We start from the raw sequence: 15,354 nt of genomic DNA, 5'->3' as shown, positions 1-15,354 counted from the left end.
ATGAGGAGAGCGCTTTGTGAAAAACTTTTTCTATAAAACATGTTTTCTTTTGACACATCAACTCATTTGGTTAGATGATCAAATAATACTAATTTCCCAAATTTTATTACTCTTCTAAGCACATTTTATTTTTTATTTCATATTGTTTCAAGTTTTTTTTTTGTTTTTAATTAATAAATATAATATTTTCAAGTTTTTTTAATTAATAATTCTTTTATTTATATAAATAAAATAATAAACATGTAATTATATAATAAAAATACTATATATATCATTATGTTAAAAATATATTTGATTAATAACTCCTTTATTTATATAAATAAATTAATAATTATATAATTATATAATAAAAATATATTTTTATATATTTATCATTATGTTAAATTTATTTTATTTTTAAAATATCAACTAACTTTTTTTATATATTTTTATTTATATATAATATTTATATGTCAAATATTTATTTTCTCCACCTACATTGTGGTATGGTGATTTCTAATATTATAAAATCAAATAATTATGTAAAGAAAAATATACCAAAAAAATTAGTTGATGTTTTTTAAAAAATAAAATATATTTAACATAATGATAAGTATAAAACAATATATTTTTATTATATATTTATATATTTATTAATTATTTATATAAATAAAGGAGTTATTAATTAAAAATATTTTTAAGATAATGATATATATAAATATATATTCTTATTATATAATTACATATTTATTATTTTATTTATATAAATAAAAAATTATTAATTAAAAATATGAATTAAAAAAACTTAAAAACAATAAATTTATTAATTAAAAAATTAATTAAAATTAAAAAAATGTGCTTAAGAAAATTCAAACTTGAGACTCAAATGATGAAATCACTATTATTTGACCATTTAATTAGAGGAGCTGACGTGTAGAGGTGCTCATGGGCCGGGTTGGGCTCAACTAAAAATTAAGGCCCATTTACTAGGTCCGACCCGAAAAATGGGCCTAAAATTTTGTTCAAGCCCGACCCGGATAAAATATTAAAACCCGAACCCGACCCTACCTGCCCGTATTAATTTTTTATATTATTTTTATATAATTTTTAAATATATATAATACATCAAAAATACTAAAAATATCAAAATAAATATTTCTCAACAAATTGAAAATAACTTTTAAAAAATATGTAGACTTAAATAACACTAAGATAAATGCAACTAAAAAGCAAATGCCTCTAAAATAATAACAAAATTAACAAATGCCTTTAAAATAATAACAAAATTCACAATAAAATAAGTTTTATACAATATCCAAATAATAACAACAAAATAGTAGCAACATAATAGTAAAATGGTACCAAAATAAGGAGAAAACAACAAGAAAATAACATTAAAAAAAAAGAGCAGATTTTTTTTGTCCTTTAGTGAATTCAGGTCTGGCCGTGCCAAAGCCAAAAATGCTTACCCGAGGCCTGGCCCATTTTTTAAATGGGTCTTATTTTTTTTTGTCTAACCCCATTTTTCGGGTCTATATTTTTACCTAAACCCTCTCACATTTCGAACGGGCCTTTGGGCTTGACCGGGTGGCAGGACCAGGTGGCCCAACCCATGATCAGGTCTACTGACGTGTCAAAATAAGTGTTTTGTAGAAAGTACTTTTCCCAATACGCATTTTTAGTTTCTCTCTCCAAACCTATTTCCCTAAATTTCGAGAAAAATGACCTAAAACCCTCATTTGTTTTAAAATTGACGTATTTGTGTAATTAAATATCGATATTGTTGTGTAAGTTTGAACTCATTGAACCATATAGAAAGAGATTATGGATAATTGTAAGCACTAAAAACATCCAAACAATCCCTTATTTGTGGTTATTCTAAAAGATTTTTTTCTTATCCAAACAATGCTTAAACGCTTATGAGAAATTATACTTGAGCAAGAATCTCGTCATCTACTATTTGTATCTTCTATAATTCCCACGCCATACGATCAAGTCGGCTTCAACAAAAAAGTGTAAGATTATGGTTTAAGGTATACCAATTGTTAATGTTATAGAAGATTTGGTAAAATCAAATAGATATTTTAAGAATCTCGATTGGTTCTTCGATTAATTCGATGTTCAGATAGAAGTTTGGACAAAATTATTTAAACACATCAAAGCAAAAGACAAAATAAAGAGAGAAATAAACACAAATCCAACACGTGATAGAGAATCAACACATGATATTTATCAACACAAATTAGATTCCGCAATTACTCTACGGAGCGTCGCTCAAAAAAATAATTTTATTTATCAATTCATCCAATACAATCCTTGACAAAGAGTGTGTAAATGCACTCCCAAATGAATAATGTTGAATCCAAGGAATAATGTTGAATCCAATTTGAGATAAATCACTCTCCCCAAATATCTCATATTACATACAATATATTTCCATAAAAATCCCTAAACAAAGAGTGTGTAAATACACTCCCAAATGGCTCAATAAAGAAGTCGATCTACCGCCTATTTATAGGCTAATACAGGAGTCCATTTAACAAAATTTTGATAGGCTTTAAACTCTCGGTTAAAAGATGAATATATCACTTGAATTATCTTAAATATTTATCTCAAAATAAAAGCTTATCAGACCAAATAAATCAACTTAATCACCTAATAAATAACTTAAAATATATAATGTTTGAGATGAGATTATTGATCATTTCTCCTTCTATTTTTTCTAATTTCGACCAGCACCTTTCAAGATATAATAAAACATGACATAAACGATCATTTGAAGTAAAAACTGTTATCATTATGAAATTCAAAAATAGGATAACTAAAGCCAAACTTGTCTTAAAAATAAAATTCAATTTTATTAAATGCCAAATATGATATTATAACGTGGGAAAGAATTTTATGAAGGAAAGCAAATGTTACTTGTAAGTCACAAGGCCTAGAGGGGGAAAAAAAACAAAATAAAAAAACCCCGAGGATATCACAAAGCAATAAAGTAGTTGAAAGTGTTCTTTCAATATAATTATGTAGTGTACTCAATAGAATATTGATGTTAAGATTTGTAATGTAATGTTATGTTAAAATTTTTTTATGAAATTTTTAGTAATTTTTTTGTCTATATTTAAAATAAAATTTATTAATAAAAAATAAATTATATAAAATTTATCTAATTAAATAAAAAAATACAATTATGATATATTCCGTCGTTAGAACTATTATATTGCCTATAGTGCGATTATGGGTGGACCTCATACAAATTGTTATATGCTTGAAATAGCGCAAAAGTATTATTCAATATCTAAACCGACACCCATGATGATATGCTCAACGCGTGCGTCTTAATAGTTAATCTAATATTGGCGAACATTAGGATAATATAGTTCATTTCTCCCATCAAATTTAACACTATGAAGGTGATTGAGATTCTTTGATTATCGTGGAATATTTTAAATATTGTCAGAAAATGTAGTTAGATTAATGTTACTCAACGATGTAAAAACACATAAGTGTTATGTTCGTATGCTTTTAACAATAATATGATGGTAATATCGTCATCAAGTATGATGTGCACATAAAACGTGAACATTTAACACAATTACAAATAAAATATTTTATGATATTAATTATATTAATCAAATATACATATACTAACAAAGTATAAATTCATATGCATATTAATTAATTTTCAATAGAATCTTAATAAGATATCTCATGCGATTGGTGTGATCCAAACGATTACTCAGTTAAATATTAAATATAACTACTATTATTAGAAAAAACAACACTTATAATGTAATATGTTTATTTATTTCATTGATTACTTATTGGAATGCTTAGTATAGTGCTTCGTAATAACAAAATTGATAAACCCATATGTATGTTTTGTCCAAATCCAAATTGATGAACCGTGGAAGATACATTAATACGATTAATTAGATTCAATACAATCAACTAAATTTAATATTTTATTTTTAAATCAATAATGATGTCAACATTTGGACTAATATTTTAAATCAAACAAATAGGAAAACTTAATTTTATCATTTCAAATACATAATCATATATTCGTATTCAATAACTATATTAAACTTTAATTAAATCTAAAATTCAATCAAATTAAACCTTTAAATTAAGAGCCTACACTCCTAATATTATTCTCTCTATACACAAAATTCGAATCTTTGCTTAAGAAATATGCAACCCTCATGGCTCGAGCAAACAATCGGTGACCATAATTAAATTTCAAACTTAACTAGACCAGGAAATTTAGACCTATAGGTGGGTTGAAGCGCACATGTACGACAGCGTTTTAATAAAAAATACGAAATTGAATTTTTCTTTTCCTTGCGGAGGAAGACAGAAACAGCGAGCGTAACGAAAATAAAATCCACTTTGTTCCTAATACGACCTCCATTTGGGTCGTATCGAAGCCACAGAGAGAAAAAACTGGAGGGGGAGCAAAGGGATACTGGAAAGAGACGGCGCAAAGCAAAATCGAATGAACCGGTGAAATAAGAAAAAAAATTCTCGATTTGTTTCTGATTTATCATTAATAATAATCTTGAAGAACAAATCAAATTCAAATTTAAATTTCTCTTTTGCAACGATTGTTATTGCAAGTTTTGGGTATGTTGACGAGCTCTTCATCAAATGCTTTACTTTTCATTTAAGGAAAAAAAGAGGAATTATTTCTGAATATTCGTTTGTTTTTAATTTCTTTTATCATATGAGCATCTTAGGTTAATAGTTTGGGCAGGAATTTGACTTAATCGAATCAATTACGGAATTATACATTTTCTTTTGCAGTTGAAATTGGGGGGCGAAATTGGTGTGTTGAAGAAAGAATATATCGTGATTTTGATTTGTTTATTTATATGATGAGATTGTAGCTGAGGTTTTTTTAAGGTAAATTTTTGATGGAGGAAGAGGAGGATAGGATATTGTTGAGTAGTTTAGGTGTTACGTCCGCAAATCCTGAGGATATCGAACGGGATGTATTAGCCAAGGTATCAGCTCTGATCTCTGTTATCAATTCGATTTTAAAATGTTACTGTTTTGTTGATAATGCTGTTGAGGTGTGGAGATTTTGACGGTGGATAATTGTGTTGAATGGCAGGCGGAAAACAATGCTTTGGATGGTAGTGAAGTAGGAGGGAGCACTGAGGAGGAACCGGCCGATAAGTTGGAAGGGAACAACCCATCGTCGTCGGCCAACCAGGTGAAACTCTTGAATAAATTGAGGGCTGTGGAATTCGAAATTGATGCTGTTGCATCCACTGTTGAAGAAAGGAAAGATGTCACAAGTGGTGACCATGATGCGAAGGATGAGCATGTGGAGGAAGGGAATAGAGAGGATGATGATGAAAGTGCTATGCAGTTACATTCGCGTGATTCGACCCTTCAACGTGCCTTAGCTACTGATAGGCTAAAGAGTCTCAAAAACACTAAGGCTCAACTTGAGAAAGAACTGTCGGGGTTACTCAAAGAAAGTTCGTCCGAGGGTGTAAAGCATGACAAGTTGATAAAAGACCTGGTGAAGGAAGAGCCTAGGCTGAAAAGGAAGTCAAAAGAAATCCAAAAGCCTAGCAAAACTAAACAAAAGCGGAAGAAATCAGTTTCTTTTAATGATGATGTTGATTTTGATGCAGTGTTGGATGCAGCATCTGCAGGATTTGTGGAAACTGTAAGTTAATCATGATTCCTAATATTCTGTTACTTTTTGGCTTGCGAGACACTTTTTAGTTAGGGAGAAGGGATTAGATGGTTATTACATATGTCTGCAATAAATATATATAGATATAGGGAGAAGGGAGAATGCTGCTAATACCATACTATTTCTGGCTTAGGAAAGGGATGAACTGGTGCGGAAGGGAATATTAACCCCTTTTCATAAGCTTAAGGGATTTGAGCGCCGTCTTCAACAGCCTGGTACATCAAATGAGCACAGTGTTCCTTATGAAGAAGATGAGAAAGATGATATTGTTTCTGCTAGTGTTGCTAGAGTTGCAAAGTCGATATCAGAGGCTGCACAAGTTCGCCCATCAACAAAACTACTTGAGCCTGATGCTTTGCCTAAGCTTGATGCACCCGCCTTTCCTTTTCAAAGGCTAAAAAAGTCTTTAAAGTTTTCTCAGTCAAAAGAAGTAGAGGAGAATAAAGGCTCAAAACGGAAAAAGAAGAGGCCTTTGCCTGACAAGAAATGGAGAAAGCGGATCTCTCGTGAGGAAAGAGATATGGAAGTGGGAGGTATGCTCAGCTTAATTATTGCTAATTGACTAGGCATTTTTTGACTGCTTTAACCATTATCTCTTTCCGAGTTTGTTCATGATAGTTGTGAAACAATCTGGTTATTATGAACGATTGGGTGCAACTGTTTTGGTTTTTGTTGAACATATGTGGTTTGCATTTTCAGCTGAAACTTGTTTTTCTTTAATGTAAATTTCTTAAATTTTGTGCAGAAGATGTGAGGGATAACTTGACTTCCCATGATGAAGAGGAAGACCAAGAGGGCTCGGAGGATATGGATGATAATGACCCTGCTTATGTAACACTTGAAGGCGGGCTAAAAATCCCTGAAACCATTTTTAGCAAGCTTTTTGACTATCAGAAAGTGGGAGTACAGTGGATGTGGGAACTACATTGTCAAAGAGCAGGTGGGATCATTGGGGATGAAATGGGTCTTGGCAAGACTGTCCAGGTCTTGTCTTTTCTTGGAGCTTTGCACTTCAGTAACATGTATGAGCCAAGCATTGTTGTCTGCCCTGTAACACTCTTACGACAATGGAAAAGGGAGGCACGTAGATGGTATCCAAAATTTCATGTCGAGATACTACATGATTCTGCTCAAGATCCTGCTTACAAGAAGAATCAAGCCAAATCTAATGAAGAAAGTGACTATGAAAGTGAAGGATCAGTGGACAGCGACTATGAAGGGAACTTGTCTTCTAAAAGCAGCAAAAAATGGGATTCTTTGATAAATAGAGTTTTGCGGTCAAAATCTGGGTTGTTGATTACAACTTATGAGCAACTCCGAGTGATAGGGGAAAAGTTGCTTGACATAGAATGGGGTTATGCAGTTTTGGATGAAGGACATCGAATCCGAAATCCAAATGCTGAAATCACTCTGGTTTGTAAACAGCTTCAAACAGTTCACCGTATAATAATGACCGGTGCACCAATTCAGAACAAGCTTAGTGAACTATGGTCATTATTTGATTTTGTTTTCCCTGGGAAGTTGGGTGTTTTACCTGTATTTGAGGCAGAGTTTGCAGTCCCTATATCTGTTGGTGGATATGCCAATGCTTCACCATTACAGGTATCAACAGCCTACAGGTGCGGATCATGTATCTCTAAAAAATTCAGTTTATTTTTAAAACAAGTTGGAAGAAGTAGAACCTGTTGTTGCCTTGGGTTTCTTTGTACTGAAATCTTTCATTGTTCGTTATGATTGTTTTCTGAAATTTTAAATTGGATAATGTGCAGATGTGCTGTTGTCCTCCGTGATTTGGTCATGCCATATCTACTCCGGCGCATGAAGGCTGATGTGAATGCCCATCTGCCTAAAAAGGCAGAACATGTACTTTTTTGTAGCCTTACTGCCGAACAAAGATCTGTCTATAGAGCATTTCTTGCTAGCTCAGATGTGGAACAAATACTGGATGGGGGTAGAAATTCTCTTTATGGAATTGATGTGATGCGTAAGATCTGTAACCATCCTGATCTGCTTGAGAGAGAACATTCCTGCCAGAATACAGATTACGGAAATCCTGAACGGAGTGGGAAAATGAAAGTGGTTGCCCAAGTTCTCCAGGTTTGGAAGGATCAGGGCCATCGTGTCCTTTTGTTTGCTCAAACACAGCAAATGCTTGACATTCTTGAAAACTTCTTGACTACAAGTGGCTATTGCTATCGACGAATGGATGGACATACTCCCGTAAAACAGAGAATGGCTTTAATAGATGAATTCAACAACTCCGATGATATATTTATTTTCATTTTGACTACGAAAGTAGGTGGTTTAGGAACAAATTTAACTGGAGCTAACAGGGTGATCATCTTTGACCCTGATTGGAACCCGTCAACGGACATGCAGGTATCTTTTGACTGACTTCTTTTTCATTGACATAGTGTTTAAGGTATATAATACATGCGGATATTTCTATTAGAATGTTAACTTTTCAAAACTGTTGCGGTGATGGCTTTCACCGCTGACAGGCAAGGGAGCGTGCTTGGCGTATTGGTCAGAAAAGAGACGTAACTGTTTATAGATTGATTACTCGTGGAACAATCGAAGAGAAGGTGTACCATCGGCAGATTTACAAACATTTTCTTACCAATAAGATACTGAAGAACCCTCAGCAGAGAAGATTCTTTAAAGCTCGAGACATGAAGGATCTTTTCGTTCTGAATGATGGAGAGAATGGGTCGACCGAAACATCTAATATTTTCAGTCAGTTGTCAGAAGATGTAAATATCGTTGTTATGCAGAAAGATAAGCAGCATAAGCAGGAACATTCGAGAGCAGCTGGTTCTCATTCTGATCATGGTGGTGGTAGAAACGGCAATAGCTCAAACGGCAGTCATTCAAAGAGGAAAGGAAAAGAAAAAGATGATCATAGTGATGGTGAAGTAGATGAAGAAAAAAATATTTTGAGGAGCCTTTTTGATGCCCAAGGAATACATGTAAGATATGTCTCTCTATCTAACATTAACATTATCATGGAGGTATGAACTAGGAGTTAGATTGCATTTTGCCCTCTCTACTAAAAAATTGAGCAAATTAGTCATTGTAGGTTAAATCAAAGTGCAAATTGATTCTTTTTGTTAAAAAATTCATCCATTTGTGCTATTAAAAATTGGCAAAATTAAAGGAATAACCAGATAGTAACACATGGTGCATCACGTGTACTTTATGCTAATGTATACAGACCGGTATTTGACAGTAAAAATGGATGAAATTTTTAACAGAAAGATTAACTTGCACATCTAATGTACATTAATTAATTTACTCATTTTTTAAGTAAAAGGGCAAAATACAATCCGATTCTTGGGGCATAGTACTTTTACCACAATTTTTGGTTTTATTGAATATATTCATGTTTAATATAAATTTATTGATAAATGGATTATATTAACTCCATTGATTCTCATAAAACATTTTTCCCACAATTTGTTTGTTTTTCTTTTTTCTCTTAGAGTGCTGTGAACCATGATGCCATAGTGAATGCCAATGATGAAGAGAAGGTGAGGCTTGAGGAACAGGCTTCACAAGTGGCACAAAGAGCAGCGGAAGCATTACGACAATCACGAATGCTTCGAAGCCATGATAGTATTTCCGTTCCTACTTGGACCGGGAAATCTGGAGCTGCCGGTGCACCGTCAGCAGTTCGAAAGAAATTCGGCTCAGCTTTGAACACTCAGTTAGTAAAACCCTCAGGTGAGTCATCTAGTACCGGCATAGCAGCTGGGGCCGCTGCTGGCAAGGCATTATCTTCAGCAGAATTGCTAGCTCGAATCTGCGGAAACCAAGAACAAGCCATTGGTGCTGGACTTGAACATCAGTTTGGATCGGTTTCAAGTTCGTCGAACACCACAAGACCCTCCATTAACAGGACTTCTAGGTCCTGGTCATCTTCTAATGTATCCAGCGTGCAGCCTGAGGTACTAATACGTCAGATATGTACATTCATACAACAAAAAGGCGGCAGCACGGATTCAGCCAGCATCGTGGATCATTTCAAGGACCGAATACCATCAAACAATCTGCCTTTGTTTAAGAATCTATTGAAGGAAATTGCTAAACTAGAAAAAGATCCGAACGGATCACGTTGGGTTCTAAAGCCAGAGTATCGGCAGCAATAATCTGTTTATCCCGAGACTCGTTGCTTCGACAGCATTCATAACAATTCAGTGTTCACAAGCAGTTTGAACATTCATGTCTGGCATCACGATCGCCATGGTTATGGCAGTAGTGTATGCAAGTCCCAGGGGGGAAAAGAAGAGAGGATGGAGTCGGCCTATAAATTTTATGATGCACTTAATTTTTCACTACCACAAATGTTTTTCACTGTATAGAGTAAACCACAGTTTCTCCCCTGAGGTATTTTGTTTTGCTATTTAGCTGATCCAAAAGGAATTGTAGGTTTATTTTTTAATGTTTCGGCTTTTTCATTTTTCTTAAAATATGTACGGCATTTGTGTCTAATGCAAATCTGGACATGATTCTCAATATATATATTAAAATCTTGAAAATAATTGATATGGGATACATATTTATATTCGATATTTACATCCAAAATTATGGCTTTGACCAGGGATTAAACCAGTAAACGAAATTTAACCTTTTATTAAATAAATTTATGGTTAATTATTTCGACGGGTAGGATCCAAGTTTTTTATAATATGGATATAAACCGTGTTTAAAATTTAATCAATGTGTATTAAATATATTCTAAATTAAATTGAACTAATATTTAATGCCTAAAATTAAAGTTTAAACTGATAGAATAACCTAATTGACATGATATTGATATTTTAAAATTTTCGATTTTCAATTTTTTTAATTTAGGGACTAATTTAAATTTTGAACCATAGTTTGAGGACTAATCAACGTATTTTCTTCCTACTACTAACTGTTAGGGATTTTGGTCCAAAGACTCCAAAATAAACTGCAAGATTTTTGCGCGCAGCAAAGACCGCGAAAACTTTACCCTCCAAAAAAAAAAATTCAACACGTAATCTCGTACGTTTTAAATTTTCTCGATCGAACTGTTTCTAAAACCCTAGGGTTTCCCCAAATTTATCTCTAATTTCTTTTTTTTTTTTCAAATTTCAAATCCTATGGAAGAAATTATTGGCAAGGAGAAAATGCCGGTTTTTAGGCGGTTGGCTGATTACCTGTTGAATTTTGATTGCAGGTAATGGATTGAAGTACCTGTATTCATGGTTCTCTTACTCTTTATATCGATCCGTGAAGCTGTTTCGATGCTTTGATCCGATCTCCGATTCTCATTCGATCTGCTGCTCTCGAGCTCTTCACTCCGTCAATGGATCCTTCTCTCACTCTTCGTATCGATCAGTGAAGCTGCTTCGATGCTTTGAACCGATCTCTAATTATCATTGATATGCTGCTCTTCAGATCTTCACTCCCGTTCATGGATCCTTCAAGAGGTTTTCTTAAACCTTAATCTGTGTTGTTATTTTATTTTGTTTCTTCATTTGGTTAGTAAGGGAAGAAATTAGGGAAAAATGGAGTATAAAATACCGTTGAAGGCCAAACTTAGTTAACTTTATAAACATTTTTCCTAAATAAATCTATATGAACCGTTTGATATTTTATTTTATTTGTTTGGAATTATCGAGGTATTTGAGAATGAGGTTTAGGAATGTCTATCGTATTTGATGTTATCGATCTCACCAGAATAGAAGAGACATATTAGGCAATAGGCACTAAGAACATTTGAGGTTCTTGTAATTGAAAAGAAGTCTGATGTATTGGCCACAACTTACCATGTCATGATTTTCAACTCCAAAGTATTTTCCCTATGCTTTAGAGTTTCCTAGGTATTATTTGAAAATTTGCACGCTGACATGTAGTTCAAGAGCTTTCAACATTGTTTATCCATGGCGATTAAAATTTGCTTTCTTTTTTAACTTTGTAAAAGGGCATTATACGAGACTTTAGGCTTCCATCAATGGTGCAAATTCATTGGTTGACAGTTGACGTCTACTTTTTGGTTGTAGGTTTTGTACCCATCATGATGATGAATGAATGCTGGGTACCGGTTATCATGATGCACTTTCATTTCTATGCATGCAGTTTGTGCTTCATTTGGATGCATGGTAGGAAGGCATTCCCACCTCTGTGAAGTATGATTGGGTCCAATGCCATTTTGAGGCTTCGGCTCAGTGGAATCACATCTCACCATCCATCCAAATGGTGCATTGAGCAAATTTACTAGTTTGTTATGTTGACCAAAGGACCTTATTTACCCAGCTTCTCACCATGCTTCAGTTTGTTTCTAGTTTTACTCTTGCATCCTACATATATATGCTACATTTAGCTAGACAAAATGCTCTGGCATTAGTAGCAAACCACCTCCTGAAGCTTCATTGAGAACTCGTTGTGGATGTGCTTTTAGGCCCATCAGGTTCAGATTTCTACTTGTCCTTCTTTAGAATGAAAGATATTCTTTGAAGCAGCTTGTAGCTGAGTTTGGTGCCTTGCAGGCATTGCTTGAGTTGACACATGAAATCAACATGGAGCACATATTTGTAGTTGGAAACTTTTAAAAGTAGTTTGAGATGGTTCTAGTTAAGTATCTTTTCTTTCATAGGTTAAGCATCATTCTGGGGTTTATCACTGATTAAAATATTATTAGTAGTTTGTATCATTTTAAAATTTTCTTCTGGAACATGATGTGAATATTTTCATTTGGAAACAAAAATACATCTATCGATTTATGCTCTTATTAAGAACTTTTCCTGTATTGAAGTTTTCTTCAAGCGGGCGCAGCTTATACTGCACCTATTTTAACTTGGTTAAGATTTGACACTATTTGTCAGATAAATATCCAGTTTTATGTTCTTCATAGAATTTTATATATATAAATAAATGTTAATCTTATATCACCTTGTCTTGTAGGACTTTCTTGGATGCTTCATATCTTAGAAACAAGGATTTATTAGGCTGGAAAAAAGAAGTCTTGAGGCTATTAAGCTCTTTCATGTTTGCCTGGGTAAGAAAAAGCTTTTGGGTTCAATAACATTCCTGGAGCTTGTTAAGTGATCTCGGTTGTAGAAGCTTGGTAATTTTAATTCCTGGTCTTGCTGTTAAGGATCGGGGTTGCACTTTTGAAGGCATTATTTGAACTTTTTCTAGCTAATTCTTTCTGGCATGCAGACATATGTTAAATATATCTATGATCAAATACTTGTAACTGCTTAATAAATTTTTGAAAATAGCCAAACAAATAAAGTATAAGACTTTTCTCTCATTATAAAATTTTAAGAATGTGAACTGTTTAAAACAAAATTTAAGGAAAAGAAGCATTCTAGTTTATTTTGTTAATTTTAACTATAGTGATCCTTGTGATGACCAACTTATTGATGTCTAGTTTATAAATCAGTCACTTGCATTTGATTTGAATCAATTGGGTTAACGAATTAATATCAAATTGTAAGATTGAAATGGCGAATGTTGAGGTTTATGACACTAGTGCAGCTGCAAGCTAATGGAATCTTTTAAAAGATTAGAAGGGTTATAATTGCTGCTGCTTCAACATAAATTAGTTTCAAATTTATCTTTGATCTTGGTGTAGCAAGAATCTCTAAGGAAGAACACAATTCTTTGCTTGCAAATCTATGTTAAGAGAGAAAGTCCTTTATATGGTCTCATACTAACTTGGCTGATCTGTCTTATGGCCTAGAGTTTTAGGTTGATGAAATTTAGCACATGATTGTAAAAATCAGTTGAATTGAGTCACATGACCATTTGCTCTAGCCATTAATCCTGTTAGGGGACTGGATTTATTCATCTAAACATGATGCTTACACCAGTAAATAAGATTTGGGGTGACAAGCTGTGACAATTGTATCTGACCTTTGATTTAATTGAAGATGTGGGATAAGAAGTTAATATTAGAGAAGATCCTGCTTCTATCCTGTCTTTACCTCCCTACAATCTCTACCGTGAATTCTTCTCATTGACTGAGTTCGCAAGTATCACCATCTGTGAGATCTGATGTTACATCTATATTATCTGATATTGTTACGTCAATTGTATTTTCATACTAACTGGAGAAAGAGAACGCAGGACCAATAAGGTTATTGTTATGATATCTGTACAGATATGACCTCTAGTAGGGTTATATGGAGAGACTGGATTCTCCTTGTTGCTAGGATAATTAATTGTTGAATGATTCGTTTTTGGGGTCCATGATGTTGTAGACTAGGGGGGTCATCAATAACTGGTAGGAGTTTGTCATATTTGCATTAATCTCTCATAAATGTAATAAGATTTGTCGGAAGAACATTTAAACCTTTTAGAGAATAGGGTACTTTTGTTTATGCCATAAGGTGGAAAGCTTTCATCAGGTCCATGTCTTGGCTAATTTGCCTTCATTTCATAGCCCATTGTGTCCTATTTCCCTGTAGCTATTTGTTATATCCTTAAAGGTTTCCTTGACATTATCCATTTGATCAGATTGCATATACTTGTTATATTGGATGCCAAAATTGATTATGCATACATGCTTCTAATGGTGAGAGCATTGATACATATAGGCAGGTGTTTAATATTGTGTATGGGTTATTGATTTCTCTAGTTTCATAACCAGTTTCATACTTTTAAAACCATGCTCAGTTGATTATATCTACATCTGAGAAAACTAAATAATGGTACGAATTCTTGGACATGAATTGCTTGAATAATTTGAAAGAGAAGTGCCTAAAAGTACGATTAGATTAGCATATATCCCGGCAGCTAGTTCTACCTGCCAAATTTTGAGCGCTTTTATACCACAAAAAACAATAGATGTTCTTTGGCAGTTCTCATCTATGTGGGCTCATCAGTTATCTGGATGCCAACTACCAAGCAAAGCCACCCTGCCTAAAACCTCCCTGGCCAACCCCAGGTGCTGATGTCTCCATCCGGTCCATGCAACCATGACCTCTCAACATCATTTCTTGCTAGCTGATAGTTCAGGTTTCGTACTCGAAAAACCGTTTCCTAACCTTTGTTTTTACATTTCCACTTTTTTTCAACAATGATGATTGTTGACACCATTTTTTTGATGAAAAACGGGGTCGACTTGGATTTTGAAAATAAGAAACGGGAGTCGCCACCAATCCCTTTTTTATGAGGTGTGATTGGATCACCTCGACAAGTGATTGTATTTAATAAACGGTTTGATTTTATTAAAACAACAAATTTGGTCCACGAAATTCAAAAAACGGGTTCGGGAGTCGGTTACGTACGAGGAAGGATTAGCACTCTCGATACGCCCAAAATTGGTACCTAGTTGATTACTTAATGTCTTAATGTCGAAAATTGAGAATTTGAAAGAATTTTAAAAATATGATCCTTGTATTAAAAAGTTGAAAATCTTGGACAAAGTGGCATATTTCACGTTAATCGAGAAAAGACATCATATCCAGTAAGTTAGGATACAACGTCTCGAATTCTCGATACGCGATTAAAAATGCTTATTTAAAAGATAGGTTTAACCATCTCGGATTTGAAAATGAGATCACGACCAGTAAGTTAGGACGCGATTTTTAATCCCGAGATCATTTAAAATTTGAGTTTAAAAAGATTTGTGTCTTTAGATTTATTATGAAAATCGAAACCCAGTAAGTTAGGATGTACAAGCACCA

At 33.5% G+C, this 15,354-nt stretch overlaps 1 protein-coding gene and 1 long non-coding RNA gene across 4 annotated transcripts; both read left to right on the top strand.

The window, feature by feature from the left end:
* Window positions 1-4,319: 4,319 nt before the first annotated feature.
* On the top strand, window positions 4,320-10,233 carry LOC107920099 (protein CHROMATIN REMODELING 8). Of its 3 annotated transcripts, none has more exons than XM_041098707.1 (8): window positions 4,320-4,605; window positions 4,786-4,985; window positions 5,096-5,662; window positions 5,826-6,225; window positions 6,438-7,311; window positions 7,462-8,071; window positions 8,194-8,661; window positions 9,175-10,233. In XM_041098707.1, exons 2-8 carry the CDS (start codon window positions 4,896-4,898, stop codon window positions 9,838-9,840), a joined length of 3,675 nt encoding a protein of 1,224 aa, XP_040954641.1. In that variant the 5' UTR covers window positions 4,320-4,605; window positions 4,786-4,895; the 3' UTR covers window positions 9,841-10,233. The 3 variants fall into 3 exon arrangements, with proteins under 3 accessions (XP_040954641.1, XP_040954642.1, XP_040954643.1); XM_041098708.1 differs by having other exon boundaries at window positions 4,340-4,485; XM_041098709.1 differs by lacking the exons at window positions 4,320-4,605; window positions 4,786-4,985 and having other exon boundaries at window positions 5,395-5,662; window positions 5,831-6,225.
* A 355-nt stretch (window positions 10,234-10,588) lies between these two features.
* Window positions 10,589-13,012, top strand: LOC107918813 (uncharacterized). Its single transcript, XR_001690253.2, has 5 exons — window positions 10,589-10,720; window positions 10,896-11,148; window positions 11,722-12,128; window positions 12,208-12,291; window positions 12,623-13,012. It is a non-coding gene; the product is annotated as an uncharacterized lncRNA (long non-coding RNA).
* Window positions 13,013-15,354: the final 2,342 nt, after the last annotated feature.

The sequence above is a fragment of the Gossypium hirsutum genome, chromosome D08, assembly GCF_007990345.1.
Source record: "Gossypium hirsutum isolate 1008001.06 chromosome D08, Gossypium_hirsutum_v2.1, whole genome shotgun sequence".
Lineage (NCBI taxonomy): Eukaryota > Viridiplantae > Streptophyta > Magnoliopsida > Malvales > Malvaceae > Gossypium > Gossypium hirsutum.
This window is presented reverse-complemented; position numbering and strand designations above follow the sequence as displayed.

Excerpts from the sequence above, each read along its gene's own strand:
- LOC107920099 (XM_041098707.1), top strand. The coding sequence starts at position 4,896 with ATGGAGGAAGAGGAGGATAGGATATTGTTGAGTAGTTTAGGTGTTACG. Across the intron at positions 5,663-5,825 it reads CTGCAGGATTTGTGGAAACT|GAAAGGGATGAACTGGTGCG; the intron begins GTAAGTTAATCA and ends TTTCTGGCTTAG. Across the intron at positions 6,226-6,437 it reads AAGAGATATGGAAGTGGGAG|AAGATGTGAGGGATAACTTG; the intron begins GTATGCTCAGCT and ends AATTTTGTGCAG.